This window comes from Oncorhynchus keta, chromosome 11, assembly GCF_023373465.1.
Source record: "Oncorhynchus keta strain PuntledgeMale-10-30-2019 chromosome 11, Oket_V2, whole genome shotgun sequence".
Classification (NCBI taxonomy): domain Eukaryota; kingdom Metazoa; phylum Chordata; class Actinopteri; order Salmoniformes; family Salmonidae; genus Oncorhynchus; species Oncorhynchus keta.
In genome coordinates, this window is record NC_068431.1 from 49,695,303 (window position 1) to 49,720,897 (window position 25,595).

Consider the following 25,595-nt stretch of genomic DNA (forward strand, 5'->3'; position numbering starts at 1 on the left):
GTGTTTAGTTAGAGGCTACTGTATGTGTTATAATTAGAGAGGCTACTGTATGTGTTATAGTTAGTGAGGCTACTGTATGTGTTGTAATTAGAGGCTACTGTATGTGTTGTAATTAGAGGCTACTGTATGTGTTATAATTAGAGGTTACTGTATGTGTTGTAATTAGAGGCTACTGTATGTGTTGTAATTAGCGAGGTTACTGTATGTGTTGTAATTAGAGGCTACTGTATGTGTTGTAATTAGCGAGGCTACTGTATGTGTTGTAATTAGAGGCCTACTGTATGTGTTATAATTAGAGGCTACTGTATGTGTTGTAATTAGAGTGGCTACTGTATGAGTTATAATTAGAGAGTCTACTGTATGTGTCGTAATTAGAGGCTACTGTATGTGTTGTAATTAGAGTGGCTACTGTATGTGTTATAGTTAGTGAGGCTACTGTATGTGTTGGAATTAGAGAGGCTACTGTATGTGTTGTAATTAGAGGCTACTGTATGTGTTGTAATTAGCGAGACTACTGTATGTGTTGTAATTAGAGGCTACTGTATGTGTTGTAATTAGACTGGCTACTGTATGTGTTGTAATTAGAGAGGCTACTGTATGTGTTGTAATTAGAGGCTACTGTATGTGTTGTAATTAGAGGGCTACTGTATGTGTTGTAATTAGAGGCTACTGTATGTGTTGTAATTAGAGGCTACTGTATGTGTTGTAATTAGCGAGACTACTGTATGTGTTGTAATTAGAGTGGCTACTGTATGAGTTATAATTAGAGAGCCTACTGTATGTGTTATAATTAGAGGCTACTGTATGTGTTATAGTTAGTGAGGTTACTGTATGTGTCGTAATTTGAGGCGACTGTATGTGTTGTAATTAGAGAGGCTACTGTATGTGTTGTAATTAGAGGCTACTGTATGTGTTGTAATTAGAGGCTACTGTATGTGTTGTAATGAGAGGCCTACTGTATGTGTTGTAATTAGAGGCTACTGTATGTGTTGTAATTAGCGAGACTACTGTATGTGTTGTAATTTGAGGCTACTGTATGTGTTATAGTTAGTGAGTTTACTGTATGTGTCATAATTAGAGGCTACTGTATGTGTTGTAATTAGCAAGGCTACTGTATGTGTTGTAATTAGAGGCTTCTGTATGGGTTGTAATTAGAGGCTACTGTATGTGTTATAGTTAGTGAGGTTACTGTATGTGTCGTAATTAGAGGCTACTGTATGTGTTGTAATTAGCAAGGCTACTGTATGTGTTGTAATTAGAGGCTTCTGTATGTGTTATAATTAGTGAGGCTACTGTATGTGTTATAGTTAGTGAGGCTACTGTATGTGTTGTAATTAGAGGCTACTGTATGTGTTATAGTTAGTGAGGTTACTGTATGTGTTGTAATTAGCGAGGCTGCTGTATGTGTCGTAATTAGAGGCTACTGTATGTGTTGTAATTAGAGGCTACTGTATGTGTTATAGTTAGAGGCTACTGTATGTGTTGTAATTAGAGGCTACTGTATGTGTTGTAATTAGAGGCTACTGTATGTGTTATAGTTAGTAATTTGTATGGCTACTGTATGTGTTGTAATTAGAGGCTACTGTATGTGTTGTAATTAGAGGCTACTGTATGTATTGTAATTAGCGAGGCTACTGTATGTGTTGTAATAGAGGCTACTGTATGTGTTATAGTTAGTGAGTTTACTGTATGTGTGTAATTAGAGGCTACTGTATGTGTTATAATTAGCGAGACTACTCTATGTGTTGTAATTAGAGTGGCTACTGTATGAGTTATAATTAGAGAGCCTACTGTATGTGTTATAATTAGAGGCTACTGTATGTGTTATAGTTAGTGAGGTTACTGTATGTGTCGTAATTTGAGGCGACTGTATGTGTTGTAATTAGAGAGGCTACTGTATGTGTTGTAATTAGAGGCTACTGTATGTGTTGTAATGAGAGGCCTACTGTTGGTGTTGTAATTAGAGGCTACTGTATGTGTTGTAATTAGAGGCTACTGTATGTGTTGTAATTAGAGGCTACTGTATGTGTTGTAATTAGCGAGACTACTGTATGTGTTGTAATTAGAGTGGCTACTGTATGAGTTATAATTAGAGCCTACTGTATGTGTTGTAATGAGAGGCCTACTGTTGGTGTTGTAATTAGAGGCTACTGTATGTGTTGTAATTCGAGAGGCTACTGTATGTATTGTAATTAGAGGCTACTGTATGTGTTTTAATTAGCGGGAGTACTGTATGTGTTGCAATTTGAGGCTACTGTATGTGTTATCATTAGTGAGTTTACTGTATGTGTCGTAATTAGAGGCTACTGTATATGTGTTGGAATTAGCAAGGCTACTGTATGTGTTGTAATTAGAGTGGCTACTGTATGAGTTATAATTAGAGAGTCTACTGTATGTGTTGTAATTAGAGAGGCTACTGCATGTGTTGTAATGAGAGGCCTACTGTATGTGTTATAATTAGAGGCTACTGTATGTGTTGTAATTAGAGTGGCTACTGTATGAGTTATAATTAGAGAGTCTACTGTATGTGTTGTAATTAGAGAGGCTTCTGTATGTGTTGTAATGAGAGGCCTACTGTTGGTGTTGTAATTAGAGGCTACTGTATGTGTTGTAATTAGCGAGGCTACTGTATGTGTTGTAATGAGAGGCCTACTGTATGTGTTATAATTAGAGGCTACTGTATGTGTTGTAATTAGAGGCCTACTGTTGGTGTTGTAATTAGAGGCTACTGTATGTGTTGTAATTAGAGGCTACTGTATGTGTTTTAATTAGCGAGACTACTGTATGTGTTGTAATTTGAGGCTACTGTATGTGTTATCGTTAGTGAGTTTACTGTATGTGTTGTAATTAGAGGCTACTGTATGTGTTATAGTTAGTGAGGCTACTGTATGTGTTGTAATTAGAGGCTACTGTATGTGTTGTAATTAGAGGCTACTGTATGTGTTATAGTTAGTGAGGTTACTGTATGTGTTGTAATTAGAGGCTACTGTATGTGTTGTAATTAGAGGCTACTGTATGTGTTATAGTTAGTGAGGTTACTGTATGTGTCGTAATTAGAGGTGAATGTATTTGTTGTAATTAGAGGCTGCTGTATGTGTTGTAATTAGAGGCTACTGTATGTATTGTAATTAGAGGCTACTGTATGTGTTGTAATGAGAGGCCTACTGTATGTGTTATAATTAGAGGCTACTGTATGTGTTGTAATTAGAGTGGCTACTGTATGAGTTGTAATTAGAGTCTACTGTATGTGTTGTAATTAGAGGCTACTGTATGTGTTATGTTAGTGAGGTTACTGTATGTGCGTAATTAGAGGTATGTATGTGTTGTAATTAGCGAGGCTGCTGTATGTGTTGTAATTAGAGGCTACTGTATGTGTTGTAATTAGAGGCTACTGTATGTGTTGTAATGAGAGGCCTACTGTATGTGTTGTAATTAGAGGCTACTGTATGTGTTGTAATTCGAGACTCTACTGTATGTATTGTAATTAGAGGCTACTGTATGTGTTTTATTTAGCGGGAGTACTGTATGTGTCGTAATTAGAGGCTACTGTATGTGTTGGAATTAGCAAGGCTACTGTATGTGTTGTAATTAGAGGCTTCTGTATGGGTTGTAATTAGAGTGGCTACTGTATGTGTTGTAATTAGAGGCTACTGTATGTGTTTTAATTAGCCAGACTACTGTATGTGTTGTAATTTGAGGCTACTGTATGTGTTATAGTTAGTGAGTTTACTGTATGTGTCATAATTAGAGGCTACTGTATGTGTTGTAATTAGCAAAGCTACTGTATGTGTTGTAATTAGTGAGGCTACTGTATGTGTTGTAATTAGAGACTACTGTATGTGTTGTAATTAGAGGCTACTGTATGTGTTGTAATTCGAGGCGCTACTGTATGTATTGTAATTAGAGGCTACTGTATGTGTTGTAATTAGAGAGGCTACTGTATGTGTTATAATTAGAGAGGCTACTGTATGTGTTATAGTTAGTGAGGCTACTGTATGTGTTGTAATTAGAGAGGCTACTGTATGTGTTGTAATTAGAGGCTACTGTATGTGTTGTAATTAGAGAGGCTACTGTATGTGTTGTAATTAGAGGCTACTGTATGTGTTGTAATTAGCGAGACTACTGTATGTGTTGTAATTTGAGGCTACTGTATGTGTTATAGTTAGTGAGTTTACTGTATGTGTCGTAATTAGAGGCTACTGTATGTGTTGGAATTAGCAAGGCTACTGTATGTGTTGTAATTAGAGGCTTCTGTATGTGTTATAATTTTAGAGGCTACTGTATGTGTTATAGTTAGTGAGGCTACTGTATGTGTTGTATTAGAGGCTACTGTATGTGCTGTAATTAGAGACTACTGTATGTGTTGTAATTTGAGGCTACTGTATGTGTTATAGTTAGTGAGTTTACTGTATGTGTTGTAATTAGAGGCTACTGTATGTGTTGTAATTAGAGGCTACTGTATGTATTGTTAGGCTACTGTATGTGTTTAATGAGAGGTCTACTGTATGTTTTATAATTAGAGGCTACTGTATGTGTTGTAATTAGAGTGGCTACTGTATGAGTTATAATTAGAGAGTCTACTGTATGTGTTGTAATTAGAGAGGCTACTGCATGTGTTGTAATGAGAGGCCTACTGTGTGTGTTATAATTAGAGGCTACTGTATGTGTTGTAATTAGAGTGGCTACTGTATGAATTATAATTAGAGAGTCTACTGTATGTGTTGTAATTAGAGATGCTTCTGTATGTGTTGTAATGAGAGGCCTACTGTTGGTGTTGTAATTAGAGGCTACTGTATGTGTTGTAATGAGAGGCCTACTGTATGTGTTATAATTAGAGGCTACTGTATGTGTTGTAATTAGAGGCCTACTGTTGGTGTTGTAATTAGAGGCTACTTTATGTGTTTTAATTAGCGAGACTACTGTATGTGTTGTAATTTGAGGCTACTGTATGTGTTATAGTTAGTGAGTTTACTGTATGTGTCATAATTAGAGGCTACTGTATGTGTTGTAATTAGCAAGGCTACTGTATGTGTTGTAATTAGAGGCTTCTGTATGGGTTGTAATTAGAGGCTACTGTATGTGTTATAGTTAGTGAGGTTACTGTATGTGTCGTAATTAGAGGCGAATGTATGTGTTGTAATTAGCGAGGCTGCTGTATGTGTTGTAATTAGAGGACTACTGTATGTGTTATAGTTAGTGAGTTTACTGTATGTGTCGTAATTAGAGGCTACTGTATGTGTTGTAATTAGCAAGGCTACTGTATGTGTTGTAATTAGAGGTTACTGTATGTGTTGTAATTAGTGAGGCTACTGTATGTGTTGTAATTAGAGGCGTATGTATGTGTTGTAATTAGAGGCTACTGTATGTGTTATAGTTAGAGGCTACTGTATGTGTTGTAATTAGAGGCTACTGTATGTGTTGTAATTAGAGGCTACTGTATGTGTTATAGTTAGTGAGGTTACTGTATGTGTCGTAATTAGAGGCGAATGTATGTGTTGTAATTAGCGAGGCTGCTGTATGTGTTGTAATTAGAGGCTACTGTATGTATTGTAATTAGCGAGGCTACTGTATGTGTTGTAATGAGAGGACTACTGTATGTGTTATAGTTAGTGAGTTTACTGTATGTGTTGTAATTAGAGGCTTCTGTATGTGTTATAGTTAGTGAGGCTACTGTATGTGTTATAGTTAGTGAGGCTACTGTATGTGTTGTAATTAGAGGCTACTGTATGTGTTGTAATTAGAGGCTACTGTATGTGTTATAGTTAGTGAGGTTACTGTATGTGTTGTAATTAGCGAGGCTGCTGTATGTGTTGTAATTAGAGGCTACTGTATGTATTGTAATTAGCGAGGCTACTATATGTGTTGTAATGAGAGGCCTACTGTGTGTGTTGTAATTAGAGGCTACTGTATGTGTTGTAATTAGAGGCTACTGTATGTGTTATAGTTAGTGAGGTTACTGTATGTGTTGTAATTAGCGAGGCTGCTGTATGTGTTGTAATTAGAGGCTACTGTATGTATTGTAATTAGCGAGGCTACTATATGTGTTGTAATGAGAGGCCTACTGTTGGTGTTGTAATTAGAGGCTACTGTATGTGTTGTAATTCGAGAGGCTACTGTATGTATTGTAATTAGAGGCTACTGTATGTGTTTTAATTAGCGGGAGTACTGTATGTGTTGCAATTTGAGGCTACTGTATGTGTTATCATTAGTGAGTTTACTGTATGTGTCGTAATTAGAGGCTACTGTATGTGTTGTAATTAGAGTGGCTACTGTATGAGTTATTATTAGAGAGTCTACTGTATGTGTTGTAATTAGAGAGGCTACTGCATGTGTTGTAATGAGAGGCCTACTGTATGTGTTATAATTAGAGGCTACTGTATGTGTTGTAATTAGAGTGGCTACTGTATGAGTTATAATTAGAGGCTACTGTATGTGTTATAATTAGAGGCTACTGTTGGTGTTGTAATTAGAGGCTACTGTATGTGTTGTAATTAGCGAGGCTACTGTATGTGTTGTAATGAGAGGCCTACTGTATGTGTTATAATTAGAGGCTACTGTATGTGTTGTAATTAGAGGCCTACTGTTGGTGTTGTAATTAGAGGCTACTGTATGTGTTTTAATTAGCGAGACTACTGTATGTGTTGTAATTTGAGGCTACTGTATGTGTTATAGTTAGTGAGTTTACTGTATGTGTCATAATTAGAGGCTACTGTATGTGTTGGAATTAGCAAGGCTACTGTATGTGTTGTAATTAGAGGCTTCTGTATGGGTTGTAATTAGAGGCTACTTTATGTGTTATAGTTAGAGGCTACTGTATGTGTTGTAATTAGAGGCTACTGTATGTGTTGTAATTAGAGGCTACTGTATGTGTTGTAATTAGGCTACTGTATGTGTTATAGTTAGTGAGATTACTGTATGTGTCATAATTAGAGGCGAATGTATGTGTTGTAATTAGCGAGGCTGCCGTATGTGTTGTAATTAGAGGCTACTGTATGTGTTGTAATTAGAGGCTACTGTATGTGTTGTAATGAGAGGCTACTGTATGTGTTATAATTAGAGGCTACTGTATGTGTTGTAATTAGAGTGGCTACTGTATGAGTTGTAATTAGAGTCTACTGTATGTGTTGTAATTAGAGGCTACTGTATGTGTTATAGTTAGTGAGGTTACTGTATGTGTTGTAATTAGAGGCTGACTGTATGTGTTGTAATTAGAGGCTACTGTATGTGTTGTAATTCGAGAGGCTACTGTATGTATTGTAATTAGCGAGGCTACTGTATGTGTTGTAATTAGAGGCCTACTGTTGGTGTTGTAATTAGAGGCTACTGTATGTGTTGTAATTCGAGACGCTACTGTATGTATTGTAATTAGAGGCTACTGTATGTGTTTTATTTAGCGGGAGTACTGTATGTGTCGTAATTAGAGGCTACTGTATGTGTTGTAATTAGAGGCTTCTGTATGGGTTGTAATTAGAGTGGCTACTGTATGAGTTATAATTAGAGGCTACTGTATGTGTTTTAATTAGCCAGACTACTGTATGTGTTGTAATTTGAGGCTACTGTATGTGTTATAGTTAGTGAGTTTACTGTATGTGTCATAATTAGAGGCTACTGTATGTGTTGTAATTAGCAAAGCTACTGTATGTGTTGTAATTAGTGAGGCTACTGTATGTGTTGTAATTAGAGGCTACTGTATGTGTTGTAATTAGAGGCTACTGTATGTGTTGTAATTAGAGAGCTACTGTATGTGTTGTAATTAGAGGCTACTGTATGTGTTATAGTTAGTGAGGTTACTGTATGTGTTGTAATTAGAGGCTGCTGTATGTGTTGTAATTAGAGGCTACTGTATGTGTTGTAATTAGAACTGTATGTGTTATAGTTAGAGGCTACTGTATGTGTTGTAATTAGAGGCTACTGTATGTGTTGTAATTAGAGGCTACTGTATGTGTTATAGTTAGTGAGGTTACTGTATGTGTCGTAATTAGAGGCGAATGTATGTGTTGTAATTAGCGAGGCTGCTGTATGTGTTGTAATTAGAGGCTACTGTATGTATTGTAATTAGCGAGGCTACTGTATGTGTTGTAATGAGAGGACTACTGTATGTGTTATAGTTAGTGAGTTTACTGTATGTGTCGTAATTAGAGGCTTCTGTATGTGTTATAATTAGTGAGGCTACTGTATGTGTTATAGTTAGTGAGGCTACTGTATGTGTTGTAATTAGAGGCTACTGTATGTGTTGTAATTAGAGGCTACTGTATGTGTTATAGTTAGTGAGGTTACTGTATGTGTTGTAATTAGCGAGGCTGCTGTATGTGTTGTAATTAGAGGCTACTGTATGTATTGTAATTAGCGAGGCTACTATATGTGTTGTAATGAGAGGCCTACTGTATGTTTTGCAATTAGAGGCTACTGTATGTGTTGTAATTAGAGGCTACTGTATGTGTTATAGTTAGTGAGGTTACTGTATGTGTCGTAATTAGAGGCTACTGTATGTGTTGTAATGAGAGGCCTACTGTATGTGTTATAATTAGAGGCTACTGTATGTGTTGTAATTAGAGGCCTACTGTTGGTGTTGTAATTAGAGGCTACTGTATGTGTTATAATTAGAGACGCTACTGTATGTATTGTAATTAGAGGCTACTGTATGTGTTTTAATTAGCGAGACTACTGTATGTGTTGTAATTTGAGGCTACTGTTTGTGTTATCGTTAGTGAGTTTGCTGTATGTGTCGTAATTAGAGGCTACTGTATGTGTTATAGTTAGTGAGTTCACTGTATGGGTTGTAATTAGTGGCTACTGTATGAGTTATAATTAGAGAGTCTACTGTATGTGTTGTAATTAGAGGCTACTGCATGTGTTGTAATGAGAGGCCTACTGTGTGTGTTATAATTAGAGGCTACTGTATGTGTTGTAATTAGAGTGGCTACTGTATGAGTTATAATTAGAGAGGCTACTGTATGTGTTGTAATTAGAGGCCTACTGTTGGTGTTGTAATTAGAGGCTACTGTATGTGTTGTAATTAGAGGCTACTGTATGTGTTGTAATTAGAGGCCTACTGTATGTGTTATAATTAGAGGCTACTGTATGTGTTGTAATTAGAGGCCTACTGTATGTGTTGTAATTAGAGGCTACTGTATGTGTTTTAATTAGAGACTACTGTATGTGTTGTAATTAGAGGCTACTGTATGTGTTTTAATTAGCGAGACTACTGTATGTGTCGTAATTAGAGGCTACTGTATGTGTTGGAATTAGCAAGGCTACTGTATGTGTTGTAATTAGAGGCTACTGTATGTGTTGTAATTAGAGGCTACTTTATGTGTTATAGTTAGAGGCTACTGTATGTGTTGTAATTAGAGGCTACTGTATGTGTTGTAATTAGAGGCTACTGTATGTGTTGTAATTAGAGGCTACTGTATGTGTTATAGTTAGTGAGGTTACTGTATGTGTCGTAATTAGAGGCGAATGTATGTGTTGTAATTAGCGAGGCTGCTGTATGTGTTGTAATTAGAGGCTACTGTATGTATTGTAATTAGCGAGGCTACTGTATGTGTTGTAATGAGAGGCCTACTGTATGTGTTATAATTAGAGGCTACTGTATGTGTTGTAATTAGAGTGGCTACTGTATGAGTTATAGTTAGTGAGGTTACTGTATGTGTCGTAATTAGAGGCGAATGTATGTGTTGTAATTAGCGAGGCTGCTGTATGTGTTGTAATTAGAGGCTACTGTATGTATTGTAATTAGCGAGGCTACTGTATGTGTTGTATTGAGAGGCCTACTGTATGTGTTGTAATTAGAGGCTACTGTATGTGTTGTAATTAGAGAGGCTACTGTATGTGTTGTAATTAGAGGCTACTGTATGTGTTTTATTTAGGAGTACTGTATGTGTTGTAATTAGAGGCTACTGTATGTGTTGAATTAGAAGGCTACTGTATGTGTTGTAATTAGAGGCTTCTGTATGGGTTGTAATTAGAGTGGCTACTGTATGTGTTGTAATTAGAGGCTACTGTATGTGTTTTAATTAGCGAGGCTACTGTATGTGTTGTAATTTGAGGCTACTTATGTGTTATAGTTAGTGAGTTTACTGTATGTGTCATAATTAGAGGCTACTGTATGTGTTGTAATTAGCAAAGCTACTGTATGTGTTGTAATTAGTGAGGCTACTGTATGTGTTGTAATTAGAGACTACTGTATGTGTTGTAATTAGAGGCTACTGTATGTGTTGTAATTAGGAGGCTACTGTATGTGTTGTAATGAGAGGTCTACTGTTGGTGTTGTAATTAGAGGCTACTGTATGTGTTGTAATTCGAGACGCTACTGTATGTATTGTAATTAGAGGCTACTGTATGTGTTGTAATTAGCGAGACTACTGTATGTGTTGTAATTAGAGGCTACTGTATGTGTTTTAATTAGCGAGACTACTGTATGTGTTGTAATTTGAGGCTACTGTATGTGTTATCGTTAGTGAGTTTACTGTATGTGTTGTAATTAGAGGCTACTGTATGTGTTATAGTTAGTAAGGCTACTGTATGTGTTGTAATTAGTGAGGCTACTGTATGTGTTGTAATTAGAGGCTACTGTATGTGTTGTAATTAGAGGCTACTGTATGTGTTGTAATTAGAGGCTACTGTATGTGTTGTAATTAGAGGCTACTGTATGTGTTGTAATTAGAGAGGCTACTGTATGTGTTATAATTAGAGAGGCTACTGTATGTGTTATATTTAGTGAGGCTACTGTATGTGTTGTAATTAGTGAGGTTACTGTATGTGTCGTAATTTGAGGCGACTGTATGTGTTGTAATTAGAGAGGCTACTGTATGTGTTGTAATTAGAGGCTACTGTATGTGTTTTAATTAGCGGGAGTACTGTATGTGTTGCAATTTGAGGCTACTGTATGTGTTATCGTTAGTGAGTTTACTGTATGTGTGTAATTAGAGACTACTGTATGTGTTGTAATTAGAGGCTACTGTATGTGTTGTAATTAGAGAGCTACTGTATGTATTGTAATTAGAGGCTACTGTATGTGTTGTAATTAGAGAGGCTACTGTATGTGTTATAATTAGAGAGGCTACTGTATGTGTTATAGTTAGTGAGGCTACTGTATGTGTTGTAATTAGAGAGGCTACTGTATGTGTTGTAATTAGAGGCTACTGTATGTGTTGTAATTAGAGGCTACTGTATGTGTTGTAATTAGAGGCTACTGTATGTGTTGTAATTAGCGAGACTACTGTATGTGTTGTAATTTGAGGCTACTGTATGTGTTATAGTTAGTGAGTTTACTGTATGTGTCGTAATTAGAGGCTACTGTATATGTGTTGGAATTAGCAAGGCTACTGTATGTGTTGTAATTAGAGAGGCTACTGTATGTGTTATAATTTTAGAGGCTACTGTATGTGTTATAGTTAGTGAGGCTACTGTATGTGTTGTAATTAGAGAGGCTACTGTATGTGTTGTAATTAGAGGCTACTGTATGTGTTGTAATTTGAGGCTACTGTATGTGTTATAGTTAGTGAGTTTACTGTATGTGTCATAATTAGAGGCTACTGTATGTGTTGTAATTAGAGGCTACTGTATGTATTGTAATTAGCGAGGCTACTGTATGTGTTGTAATGAGAGGCCTACTGTATGTTTTATAATTAGAGGCTACTGTATGTGTTGTAATTAGAGTGGCTACTGTATGAGTTATAATTAGAGAGTCTACTGTATGTGTTGTAATTAGAGAGGCTACTGCATGTGTTGTAATGAGAGGCCTACTGTGTGTGTTATAATTAGAGGCTACTGTATGTGTTGTAATTAGAGTGGCTACTGTATGAGTTATAATTAGAGAGTCTACTGTATGTGTTGTAATTAGAGAGGCTTCTGTATGTGTTGTAATGAGAGGCCTACTGTTGGTGTTGTAATTAGAGGCTACTGTATGTGTTGTAATTAGCGAGGCTACTGTATGTGTTGTAATGAGAGGCCTACTGTATGTGTTATAATTAGCGAGACTACTGTATGTGTCATAATTAGAGGCTACTGTATGTGTTGGAATTAGCAAGGCTACTGTATATGTTGTAATTAGAGGCTTCTGTGTGGGTTGTAATTAGTGGCTACTGTATGAGTTATAATTAGAGAGGCTACTGTATGTGTTATAATTAGAGAGGCTACTGTATGTGTTGTAATTAGAGGCTACTTTATGTGTTATAGTTAGAGGCTACTGTATGTGTTGTAATTAGAGGCTACTGTATGTGTTGTAATTAGAGGCTACTGTATGTGTTGTAATTAGAGGCTACTGTATGTGTTATAGTTAGTGAGGTTACTGTATGTGTCGTAATTAGAGGCGAATGTATGTGTTATAATTAGAGAGGCTACTGTATGTGTTGTAATTAGAGAGGCTACTGTATGTGTTGTAATTAGAGGCTACTGTATGTGTTGTAATTAGAGTGGCTACTGTATGTGTTATAATTAGAGGCTACTGTATGTGTTGTAATTAGAGTGGCTACTGTATGAGTTATTATTAGAGAGTCTACTGTTGGTGTTGTAATTAGAGGCTACTGTATGTGTTGTAATTCGAGACGCTACTGTATGTATTGTAATTAGAGGCTACTGTATGTGTTGTAATTAGAGGCTTCTGTATGGGTTGTAATTAGAGTGGCTACTGTATGAGTTATAATTAGAGAGGCTACTGTATGTGTTATAATTAGAGAGGCTACTGTATGTGTTGTAATTAGAGGCTACTGTATGTGTTTTAATTAGCCAGACTACTGTATGTGTTGTAATTTGAGGCTACTGTATGTGTTATAGTTAGTGAGTTTACTGTATGTGTCATAATTAGAGGCTACTGTATGTGTTGTAATTAGCAAAGCTACTGTATGTGTTGTAATTAGTGAGGCTACTGTATGTGTTGTAATTAGAGACTACTGTATGTGTTGTAATTAGAGGCTACTGTATGTGTTGTAATTAGAGGGCTACTGTATGTGTTGTAATTAGAGACACTACTGTATGTGTTGTAATTAGAGGCTACTGTATGTGTTATAATTAGAGAGGCTACTGTATGTGTTATAGTTAGTGAGGCTACTGTATGTGTTGTAATTAGAGAGGCTACTGTATGTGTTGTAATTAGAGGCTACTGTATGTGTTGTAATTAGAGGCTACTGTATGTGTTGTAATTAGAGGCTACTGTATGTGTTGTAATTTGAGGCTACTGTATGTGTTATAGTTAGTGAGTTTACTGTATGTGTCGTAATTAGAGGCTACTGTATATGTGTTGAATTAGCAAGGCTACTGTATGTGTTGTAATTAGAGAGGCTACTGTATGTGTTATAATTAGAGGCTACTGTATATGTTATAGTTAGTGAGTTTACTGTATGTGTCGTAATTAGAGGCTACTGTATATGTGTTGGAATTAGCAAGGCTACTGTATGTGTTGTAATTAGAGAGGCTACTGTATGTGTTGTAATTAGAGGCTACTGTATGTGTTGTAATTAGAGGCTACTGTATGTGTTGTAATTAGCGAGACTACTGTATGTGTTGTAATTTGAGGCTACTGTTTGTGTTATAGTTAGTGAGTTTACTGTATGTGTCATAATTAGAGGCTACTGTATGTGTTGTAATTAGAGGCTACTGTATGTATTGTAGTTAGCGAGGCTACTGTATGTGTTGTAATGAGAGGCCTACTGTATGTTTTATAATTAGAGGCTACTGTATGTGTTGTAATTAGAGGCTACTGTATGTGTTGTAATTAGAGGCTACTGTATGTGTTATAGTTAGTGAGGTTACTGTATGTGTCGTAATTAGAGGTGAATGTATGTGTTGTAATTAGCGAGGCCGCTGTATGTGTTGTAATTAGAGGCTACTGTATGTATTGTAATTAGCGAGGCTACTGTATGTGTTGTAATGAGAGGCCTACTGTATGTGTTATAATTAGAGGCTACTGTATGTGTTGTAATTAGAGTGGCTACTGTATGAGTTATAATTAGAGAGTCTACTGTATGTGTTGTAATTAGAGGCCTACTGTTGGTGTTGTAATTAGAGGCTACTGTATGTGTTGTAATTCGAGGCGCTACTGTATGTATTGTAATTAGAGGCTACTGTATGTGTTGTAATTAGCGAGACTACTGTATGTGTTGTAATTTGAGGCTACTGTATGTGTTATAGTTAGTGAGTTTACTGTATGTGTCGTAATTAGCAAGGCTACTGTATGTGTTGTAATTAGAGGCTTCTGTATGGGTTGTAATTAGAGTGGCTTCTGTATGAGTTATAATTAGAGAGGCTACTGTATGTGTTATAATTAGAGAGGCTACTGTATGTGTTATAGTTAGTGAGGCTACTGTATGTGTTGTAATTAGAGGCTACTGTATGTGTTGTAATTAGAGGCTACTGTATGTGTTGTAATTAGAGGCTACTGTATGTGTTATAAGTAGAGGCTACTGTATGTGTTATAGTTAGTGAGGCTACTGTATGTGTTGTAATTAGAGGCTACTGTATGTATTGTAATTAGAGAGTCTACTGTATGTGTTGTAATTAGAGGACTACTGTATGTGTTGTAATTCGAGACGCTACTGTATGTATTGTAATTAGAGGCTACTGTATGTGTTTTATTTAGCGGAGAGCTACTGTATGTGTCGTAATTAGAGGCTACTGTATGTGTTGTAATTAGAGGCTTCTACTGTTGTAATTAGAGTGGCTACTGTATGAGTTATAATTAGAGAGGCTACTGTATGTGTTGTAATTAGAGGCTACTGTATGTGTTTTAATTAGCCAGACTACTGTATGTGATGTAATTTGAGGCTACTGTATGTGTTATAGTTAGTGAGTTTACTGTATGTGTTGTAATTAGAGGCTACTGTATGTGTTGTAATTAGAGGCTACTGTATGTGTTGTAATTAGAGGCGCTACTGTATGTATTGTAATTAGAGGCTACTGTATGTGTTGTAATTAGAGAGGCTACTGTATGTGTTATAATTAGAGAGGCTACTGTATGTGTTATAGTTAGTGAGGCTACTGTATGTGTTGTAATTAGAGAGGCTACTGTATGTGTTGTAATTAGAGGCTACTGTATGTGTTGTAATTAGAGGCTACTGTATGTGTTGTAATTAGCGAGACTACTGTATGTGTTGTAATTTGAGGCTACTGTATGTGTTATAGTTAGTGAGGCTACTGTATGTGTGTTAATTAGAGGCTACTGTATATGTGTTGGAATTAGCAAGGCTACTGTATGTGTTGTAATTAGAGAGGCTACTGTATGTGTTATAATTAGAGGCTACTGTATATGTTATAGTTAGTGAGTTTACTGTATGTGTTGTAATTAGAGGCTACTGTATGTGTTGTAATTAGCAAGGCTACTGTATGTGTTGTAATTAGAGGCTACTGTATGTGTTGTAATTGAGGCTACTGTATGTGTTGTAATTAGAGGCTACTGTATGTGTTGTAATTAGAGACTACTGTATGTGTTGTAATTGAGGCTACTGTATGTGTTATAGTTAGTGAGTTTACTGTATGTGTCATAATTAGAGGCTACTGTATGTGTTGTAATTAGAGGCTACTGTATGTGTTGTAATTAGAGAGGCTACTGTATGTGTTGTAATGAGAGGCCTACTGTATGTGTTGTAATTAGAGGCTACTGTATGTGTTGTAATTAGAGGCTACTGTATGTGTTGTAATTAGAGGCTACTGTATGTGTTATAGTTAGTGAGGTTACTGTATGTGTCGTAATTAGAGGTGAATGTATGTGTTGTAATTAGCGAGGCTGCTGTATGTGTTGTAATTAGAGGCTACTGTATGTATTGTAATTAGCGAGGCTACTGTATGTGTTGTAATGAGAGGCCTACTGTATGTGTTATAATTAGAGGCTACTGTATGTGTTGTAATTAGAGTGGCTACTGTATGAGTTATAATTAGAGAGTCTACTGTATGTGTTGTAATTAGAGGCCTACTGTTGGTGTTGTAATTAGAGGCTACTGTATGTGTTGTAATTCGAGGCGCTACTGTATGTATTGTAATTAGAGGCTACTGTATGTGTTGTAATTTGATGCTACTGTATGTGTTATAGTTAGTGAGTTTACTGTATGTGTTGTAATTAGAGGCTACTGTATGTGTTGTAATTAGAGGCTACTGTATGTGTTGTAATTAGAGTGGCTACTGTATGTGTTATAATTAGAGAGGCTACTGTATGTGTTATAATTAGAGAGGCTACTGTATGTGTTATAGTTAGTGAGTTTACTGTATGTGTCGTAATTAGAGGCTACTGTATGTGTTGTAATTAGCAAGGCTACTGTATGTGTTGTAATTAGAGGCTACTGTATGTGTTATAATTAGAGGCTACTGTATGTGTTATAGTTAGTGAGGTTACTGTATGTGTCGTAATTAGAGGCTACTGTATGTATTGTAATTAGCGAGGCTACTGTATGTGTTGTAATGAGAGGCCTACTGTATGTGTTATAATTAGAGGCTACTGTATGTGTTGTAATTAGAGTGGCTACTGTATGAGTTATAATTAGAGAGTCTACTGTATGTGTTGTAATTAGAGGCCTACTGTTGGTGTTGTAATTAGAGACTACTGTATGTGTTGTAATTCGAGGCGCTACTGTATGTATTGTAATTAGAGGCTACTGTATGTGTTGTAATTAGCGAGACTACTGTATGTGTTATAATTAGAGAGGCTACTGTATGTGTTATAGTTAGTGAGGCTACTGTATGTGTTGTAATTAGAGGCTACTGTATGTGTTATAGTTAGTGAGTTTACTGTATGTGTCGTAATTAGAGGCTTCTGTATGGGTTGTAATTCGAGTGGCTACTGTCTGAGTTATAATTAGAGAGGCTACTGTATGTGTTATAATTAGAGAGGCTACTGTATGTGTTATAGTTAGTGAGGCTACTGTATGTGTTGTAATTAGAGGCTACTGTATGTGTTGTAATTAGAGGCTACTGTATGTGTTATAGTTAGTGAGGTTACTGTATGTGTCGTAATTTGAGGCTACTGTATGTGTTGTAATTAGCGAGGCTACTTTATGTGTTGTAATTAGAGGCTACTGTATGTATTGTAATTAGCGAGGCTACTGTATGTGTTGTAATTAGAGGCTACTGTATGTGTTTTAATTAGAGACTACTGTATGTGTTGTAATTTGAGGCTACTGTATGTGTTATAGTTAGTGAGTTTACTGTATGTGTCATAATTAGAGGCTACTGTATGTGTTGTAATTAGAGGCTTCTGTATGGGTTGTAATTAGTGGCTACTGTATGAGTTATAATTAGAGAGGCTACTGTATGTGTTATAATTAGAGAGGCTACTGTATGTGTTGTAATTAGAGGCTACTGTATGTGTTATAGTTAGAGGCTACTGTATGTGTTGTAATTAGAGGCTACTGTATGTGTTGTAATTAGAGGCTACTGTATGTGTTGTAATTAGAGGCTACTGTATGTGTTGTAATTAGAGGCTACTGTATGTGTTGTAATTAGAGGCTACTGTATGTATTGTAATTAGCGAGGCTACTGTATGTGTTGTAATGAGAGGCCTACTGTATGTGTTATAATTAGAGGCTACTGTATGTGTTGTAATTAGAGTGGCTACTGTATGAGTTATAATTAGAGAGTCTACTGTATGTGTTGTAATTAGAGGTCTACTGTTGGTGTTGTAATTCGAGACGCTACTGTATGTATTGTAATTAGAAGGCTACTGTATGTGTTTTAATTAGAGGCTACTGTATGTGTTGCAATTTGAGGCTACTGTATGTGTTATCGTTAGTGAGTTTACTGTATGTGTCGTAATTAGAGGCTACTGTATGGGTTGTAATTAGAGGCTACTGTATGTGTTATAATTAGAGAGGCTACTGTATGTGTTGTAATTAGAGGCTTCTGTATGGGTTGTAATTAGAGTGGCTACTGTATGAGTTATAATTAGAGAGGCTACTGTATGTGTTATAATTAGAGGCTACTGTATGTGTTGTAATTAGAGGCTACTGTATGTGTTGGAATTAGCAAGGCTACTGTATGTGTTGTAATTAGAGGCTTCTGTATGGGTTGTAATTAGAGTGGCTACTGTATGTGTTATAATTAGAGAGGCTACTGTATGTGTTGTAATTAGAGGCTACTGTATGTGTTATAGTTAGTGAGGCTACTGTATGTGTTGTAATTAGAGGCTACTGTATGTGTTGTAATTAGAGGCTACTGTATGTGTTGTAATTAGAGGCTACTGTATGTGTTGTAATTAGAGGCTACTGTATGTGTTGTAATTAGCGAGACTACTGTATGTGTTGTAATTTGAGGCTACTGTATGTGTTATAGTTAGTGAGTTTACTGTATGTGTCGTAATTAGAGGCTACTGTATGTGTTGTAATTAGAGGCTACTGTATGTGTTGTAATTAGAGGCTACTGTATGTGTTGTAATTAGAGAGGCTACTGTATGTGTTATAGTTAGAGAGGCTACTGTATGTGTTGTAATTAGAGGCTACTGTATGTGTTGTAATTAGAGGCTACTGTATGTGTTATAGTTAGTGAGGTTACTGTATGTGTTGTAATTAGAGGCTACTGTATGTGTTGTAATTAGAGTGGCTACTGTATGAGTTATAATTAGAGAGTCTACTGTATGTGTTGTAATTAGAGGCCTACTGTTGGTGTTGTAATTAGAGACTACTGTATGTGTTGTAATTAGAGCGCTACTGTATGTATTGTAATTAGAGGCTACTGTATGTGTTGTAATTAGCGAGACTACTGTATGTGTTATAATTAGAGAGGCTACTGTATGTGTTATAGTTTGAGGCTACTGTATGTGTTGTAATTAGAGGCTACTGTATGTGTTATAGTTAGTGAGTTTACTGTATGTGTTGTAATTAGAGGCTACTGTATGGGTTGTAATTAGAGTGGCTACTGTATGAGTTATAATTAGAGAGGCTACTGTATGTGTTATAATTAGAGAGGCTACTGTATGTGTTAAGTTAGTGAGGCTACTGTATGTGTTGTAATTAGAGGCTACTGTATGTGTTGTAATTAGAGGCTACTGTATGTGTTATAGTTAGTGAGGTTACTGTATGTGTCGTAATTTGAGGCTACTGTATGTGTTGTAATGAGAGGCCTACTGTATGTGTTGTAATTAGAGGCTACTGTATGTGTTGTAATTAGCGAGGCTACTGTATGTGTTGTAATTAGAGGCTACTGTATGTGTTGTAATTAGCGAGACTACTGTATGTGTTGTAATTTGAGGCTACTGTATGTGTTATAGTTAGTGAGTTTACTGTATGTGTCATAATTAGAGGCTACTGTATGTGTTGTAATTAGCAAGGCTACTGTATGTGTTGTAATTAGAGGCTTCTGTATGGGTTGTAATTAGAGTGGCTACTGTATGAGTTATAATTAGAGAGGCTACTGTATGTGTTATAATTAGAGAGGCTACTGTATGTGTTGTAATTAGAGGCTACTGTATGTGTTATAGTTAGAGGGCTACTGTATGTGTTGTAATTAGAGGCTACTGTATGTGTTGTAATTAGAGGCTACTGTATGTGTTGTAATTAGAGGCGAATGTATGTGTTGTAATTAGCGAGGCTGCTGTATGTGTTGTAATTAGAGGCTACTGTATGTATTGTAATTAGCGAGGCTACTGTATGTGTTGTAATGAGAGGCCTACTGTATGTGTTATAATTAGAGGCTACTGTATGTGTTGTAATTAGAGTGGCTACTGTATGAGTTATAATTAGAGAGTCTACTGTATGTGTTGTAATTAGAGGCCTACTGTTGGTGTTGTAATTCGAGACGCTACTGTATGTATTGTAATTAGAAGGCTACTGTATGTGTTTTAATTAGCGGGAGTACTGTATGTGTTGCAATTTGAGGCTACTGTATGTGTTATCGTTAGTGAGTTTACTGTATGTGTCGTAATTAGAGGCTACTGTATGTGTTGGAATTAGCAAGGCTACTGTATGTGTTGTAATTAGAGGCTTCTGTATGGGTTGTAATTAGAGTGGCTACTGTATGAGTTATAATTAGAGAGGCTACTGTATGTGTTATAATTAGAGAGGCTACTGTATGTGTTTTAATTAGCGAGACTACTGTATGTGTTGTAATTAGAGGCTACTGTATGTGTTGTAATTCGCAAAGCTACTCTATGTGTTGTAATTAGTGGCTTCTGTATGGGTTGTAATTAGAGTGGCTACTGTATGAGTTATAATTAGAGAGGCTACTGTATGTGTTATAATTAGAGGCTACTGTATGTGTTATAATTAGTGAGGCTACTGTATGTGTTGTAATTAGAGGCTACTGTATGTGTTGTAATTAGAGGCTACTGTATGTGTTGTAATTAGAGAGGCTTCTGTATGTGTTGTAATGAGAGGCCTACTGTTGTGTTGTAATTAGAGGCTACTGTATGTGTTGTAATTCGAGACGCTACTGTATGTATTGTAATTAGAGGCTACTGTATAATTGTAATTTGAGGCTACTGTATGTGTTATAGTTAGTGAGTTTACTGTATGTGTCGTAATTAGAGGCTACTGTATGTGTTGTAATAAGAGGCTACTGTATGGGTTGTAATTAGAGTGGCTACTGTATGAGTTATAATTAGAGAGGCTACTGTATGTGTTATAATTAGAGAGGCTACTGTATGTGTTATAGTTAGTGAGGTTACTGTATGTGTCGTAATTTGAGGCTACTGTATGTGTTGTAATTGAGGCTGCTGTATGTGTTGTTATTAGAGGCTACTGTATGTATTGTAATTAGCGAGGCTACTGTATGTGTTGTAATGAGAGGCCTACTGTATGTGTTATAATTAGAGGCTACTGTATGTGTTGTAATTAGAGTGGCTACTGTATGAGTTATAATTAGAGAGTCTACTGTATGTGTTATAGTTAGTGAGGCTACTGTATGTGTTGTAATTAGAGGCTTCTGTATATGTGTTGGAATTAGCAAAGCTACTGTATGTGTTGTAATTAGAGAGGCTACTGTATGTGTTATAATTAGAGAGGCTACTGTATGTGTTATAGTTAGTGAGGCTACTGTATGTGTTGTAATTAGAGGCTACTGTATGTGTTGTAATTAGAGGCTACTGTATGTGTTGTAATTAGCGAGACTACTTTATGTGTCATAATTAGAGGCTACTGTATGTGTTGTAATTAGAGGCTTCTGTATGGGTTGTAATTAGAGTGGCTACTGTATGAGTTATAATTAGAGAGGCTACTGTATGTGTTATAATTAGAGAGGCTACTGTATGTGTTATAGTTAGTGAGGCTACTGTATGTGTAGTAATTAGAGGCTACTGTATGTGTTATAGTTAGTGAGGTTACTGTATGTGTCGTAATTTGAGGCGACTGTATGTGTTGTAATTAGCGAGGCTGCTGTATGTGTTGTTATTAGAGGCTACTGTATGTATTGTAATTAGCGAGGCTACTGTATGTGTTGTAATTAGAGGCTACTGTATGTGTTTTAATTAGCGAGACTGCTGTATGTGTTGTAATTTGAGGATACTGTATGTGTTATAGTTAGTGAGTTTACTGTATGTGTCATAATTAGAGGCTACTGTATGTGTTGGAATTAGCAAGGCTACTGTATGTGTTGTAATTAGAGGCTTCTGTATGGGTTGTAATTAGAGTGGCTACTGTATGAGTTATAATTAGAGAGGCTACTGTATGTGTTATAATTAGAGAGGCTACTGTATGTGTTGTAATTAGAGGCTACTGTATGTGTTATAGTTAGAGGCTACTGTATGTGTTGTAATTAGAGGCTACTGTATGTGTTGTAATTAGAGGCGAATGTATGTGTTGTAATTAGAGGCGAATGTATGTGTTGTAATTAGCGAGGCTGCTGTATGTGTTGTAATTAGAGTGGCTACTGTATGTGTTGTAATTAGAGGCTACTGTATGTGTTGTAATGAGAGGCCTACTGTATGTGTTATAATTAGAGGCTACTGTATGTGTTGTAATTAGAGTGGCTACTGTATGAGTTATAATTAGAGAGTCTACTGTATGTGTTGTAATTAGAGGCCTACTGTTGGTGTTGTAATTCGAGACGCTACTGTATGTATTGTAATTAGAGGCTACTGTATGTGTTTTAATTAGCGGGAGTACTGTATGTGTTGCAATTTGAGGCTACTGTATGTGTTATCGTTAGTGAGTTTACTGTATGTGTCGTAATTAGAGGCTACTGTATGTGTTGGAATTAGCAAGGCTACTGTATGTGTTGTAATTAGAGGCTTCTGTATGGGTTGTAATTAGTGGCTACTGTATGAGTTATAATTAGAGAGGCTACTGTATGTGTTATAATTAGAGAGGCTACTGTATGTGTTGTAATTAGTGGCTACTGTATGTGTTGTAATTAGCGAGGCTACTGTATGTGTTGTAATGAGAGGCCTACTGTAAGTGTTGTAATTAGTGGCTACTGTATGTGTTGTAATTAGAGAGGCTACTGTATGTGTTATAATTAGAGAGGCTAATGTATGTGTTTTAATTAGAGGCTACTGTATGTGTTATAGTTAGTGAGGCTACTGTATGTGTTGTAATTAGAGGCTACTGTATGTGTTGTAATTAGAGGCTACTGTATGTGTTGTAATTCGAGGCGCTACTGTATGTATTGTAATTAGAGGCTACTGTATGTGTTGTAATTAGCGAGACTACTGTACGTGTTGTAATTTGAGGCTACTGTATGTGTTATAGTTAGTGAGTTTACTGTATGTGTCGTAATTAGAGGCTACTGTATGTGTTGTAATTAGCAAGGCTACTGTATGTGTTGTAATTAGAGGCTTCTGTATGGGTTGTAATTAGAGTGGCTACTGTATGTGTTATAATTAGAGAGGCTACTGTATGTGTTGTAATTAGAGGCTACTGTATGTGTTGTAATTAGAGGCTACTGTATGTGTTATAGTTAGTGAGGCTACTGTATGTGTTGTAATTAGAGGCTACTGTATGTGTTGTAATTAGAGGCTACTGTATGTGTTATAGTTAGTGAGGTTACTGTATGTGTCGTAATTTGAGGCGACTGTATGTGTTGTAATTAGCGAGGCTGCTGTATGTGTTGTAATTAGAGGCTACTGTATGTATTGTAATTAGCGAGGCTACTGTATGTGTTGTAATGAGAGGCCTACTGTATGTGTTATAATTAGAGGCTACTGTATGTGTTGTAATTAGAGTGGCTACTGTATGAGTTATAATTAGAGAGTCTACTGTATGTGTTGTAATTAGAGGCCTACTGTTGGTGTTGTAATTAGAGGCTACTGTATGTGTTGTAATTCGAGACGCTACTGTATGTATTGTAATTAGAGGCTACTGTATGTGTTTTAATTAGCGGGAGTACTGTATGTGTTGCAATTTGAGGCTACTGTATGTGTTATCGTTAGTGAGTTTACTGTATGTGTTGTAATTAGAGGCTTCTATATGTGTTGTAATTAGAGGCTACTGTATGTGTTATAGTTAGTGAGGCTACTGTATGTGTTGTAATTAGAGTGGCTACTGTATGAGTTATAATTAAAGAGTCTACTGTATGTGTCGTAATTAGAGGCTACTGTATGTGTTGTAATTAGAGGCTTCTGTATGGGTTGTAATTAGTGGCTACTGTATGTGTTGTAATTAGAGAGGCTTCTGTATGTGTTGTAATGAGAGGCCTACTGTTGGTGTTGTAATTAGAGGCTACTGTATGTGTTGTAATTCGAGACGCTACTGTATGTATTGTAATTAGAGGCTACTGTATGTGTTGTAATTTGAGGCTACTGTATGTGTTATAGTTAGTGAGTTTACTGTATGTGTCGTAATTAGAGGCTACTGTATGTGTTGTAATAAGAGACTTCTGTATGGGTTGTAATTAGAGTGGCTACTGTATGAGTTATAATTAGAGAGGCTACTGTATGTGTTATAATTAGAGAGGCTACTGTATGTGTTATAGTTAGTGAGGTTACTGTATGTGTCGTAATTTGAGGCGACTGTATGTGTTGTAATTAGCGAGGCTGCTGTATGTGTTGTTATTAGAGGCTACTGTATGTATTGTAATTAGCGAGGCTACTGTATGTGTTGTAATGAGAGGCCTACTGTATGTGTTATAATTAGAGGCTACTGTATGTGTTGTAATTAGAGTGGCTACTGTATGAGTTATAATTAGAGAGTCTACTGTATGTGTTATAGTTAGTGAGGCTACTGTATGTGTTGTAATTAGAGGCTTCTGTATAGAAGCTACTGTATGTGTTGTAATTAGAGAGGCTACTGTATGTGTTATAATTAGTGAGGCTACTGTATGTGTTATAGTTAGTGAGGCTACTGTATGTGTTGTAATTAGAGAGGCTACTGTATGTGTTGTAATTAGAGGCTACTGTATGTGTTGTAATTAGCGAGACTACTTTATGTGTCATAATTAGAGGCTACTGTATGTGTTGTAATTAGAGGCTTCTGTATGGGTTGTAATTAGAGTGGCTACTGTATGAGTTATAATTAGAGAGGCTACTGTATGTGTTATAATTAGAGAGGCTACTGTATGTGTTGTAATTAGGGGCTAATGTATGTGTTGTAATTACAGAGACTACTGTATGTGTTGTAATTAGAGATGCTACTGTATGTGTTGTAATTAGAGGGGTTACTGTATGTGTTGTAATTTGAGTGGCTACTGTATGTGTTGTAATTAGAGGCTACTGTATGTGTTGTAATTAGCAATGCTACTGTATGTGTGGTAATTAAAGGCTACTGTATGTGTTATAGTTAGTGAGGTTAATGTATGTGTTGTAAATAGAGGCAACTATATGTGTTGTAATTAGAGGTTACTGTATGTGTTGTAATTAGAGAGGCTAATGTATGTGTTGTAATTAGAGAGGCTACTGTACTTCTTGTAATTATACGATACTGTATGTGTTGTAATTAGAGGCTACTGAATGTGTTGTAATTAGAGGCTAATGTATGTGTTGTAATTACAGAGTCTTATGTATGTGTTGTAATTAGATAGATTACCGTATGTGTTGTAATTAGAGGCTACTGTATGTGTTATAATTAGAGAGGCTACTGTATTTGTTGTAATTAGAGAGGCTACTGAATGTGTTGTAATTAGAGAGGCTACTGAATGTGTTGTAATTAGAGGCTACTGTATGTGTTGTAATTAGAGGCTACTGTATGTGTTATAATTAGAGAGGCTACTGTATGGGTTGTAATTAGAGTGGCTACTGTATGTGTTATAATTAGAGTGGCTACTTTATGTGTTATAATTAGAGAGTTCACTGTATGTGTTATAATTAGAGAGGCTACTGTATGTGTTGTTATTAAAGAGGCTACTAAATGTGTTGTAATTAGAGAGACTACTGTATGTGTTATGATTAGAGATGCTACTGTATGTGTTATAATTAGAGAGGACACTGTATGTGTTATAATTAGAGAGGCTACTGTATGTGTTGTAATTAGAGGCTACTGTATGTGTTGTAGTTAGAGTGGTGCTGATATTTCTTCATTTCTAGATGTTCCATATTCTTCAGTCACCAATACTAATGATTCTCTGTCTTCTCTACTTCCACACAGCTATCCAGAAATCAGAGGAAGGTAAGACCCATTTTTGTTTTGCTCGTTTTTTTTTGTCTATAGTCTATGGAGAGAACAAACTACAGTGTTATTTGGGGTGTTTTGGACTGCTGGTCTGATTCCTAAATTGAACAGACGTGTACATATTGTCCATGTAGGATG

At 36.2% G+C, this 25,595-nt stretch overlaps 1 protein-coding gene across 1 annotated transcript in view; it reads left to right on the forward strand.

Moving 5' to 3' along the window:
• Positions 1-25,595, forward strand: part of LOC118390496 (neurexin-2-like) — a 355,637-nt gene that overhangs the window by 115,430 nt on the left and 214,612 nt on the right. The window contains 1 exon segment of the mRNA XM_052457396.1: positions 25,434-25,454. Within this exon segment, the coding sequence (XP_052313356.1) occupies positions 25,434-25,454 (21 nt within the window).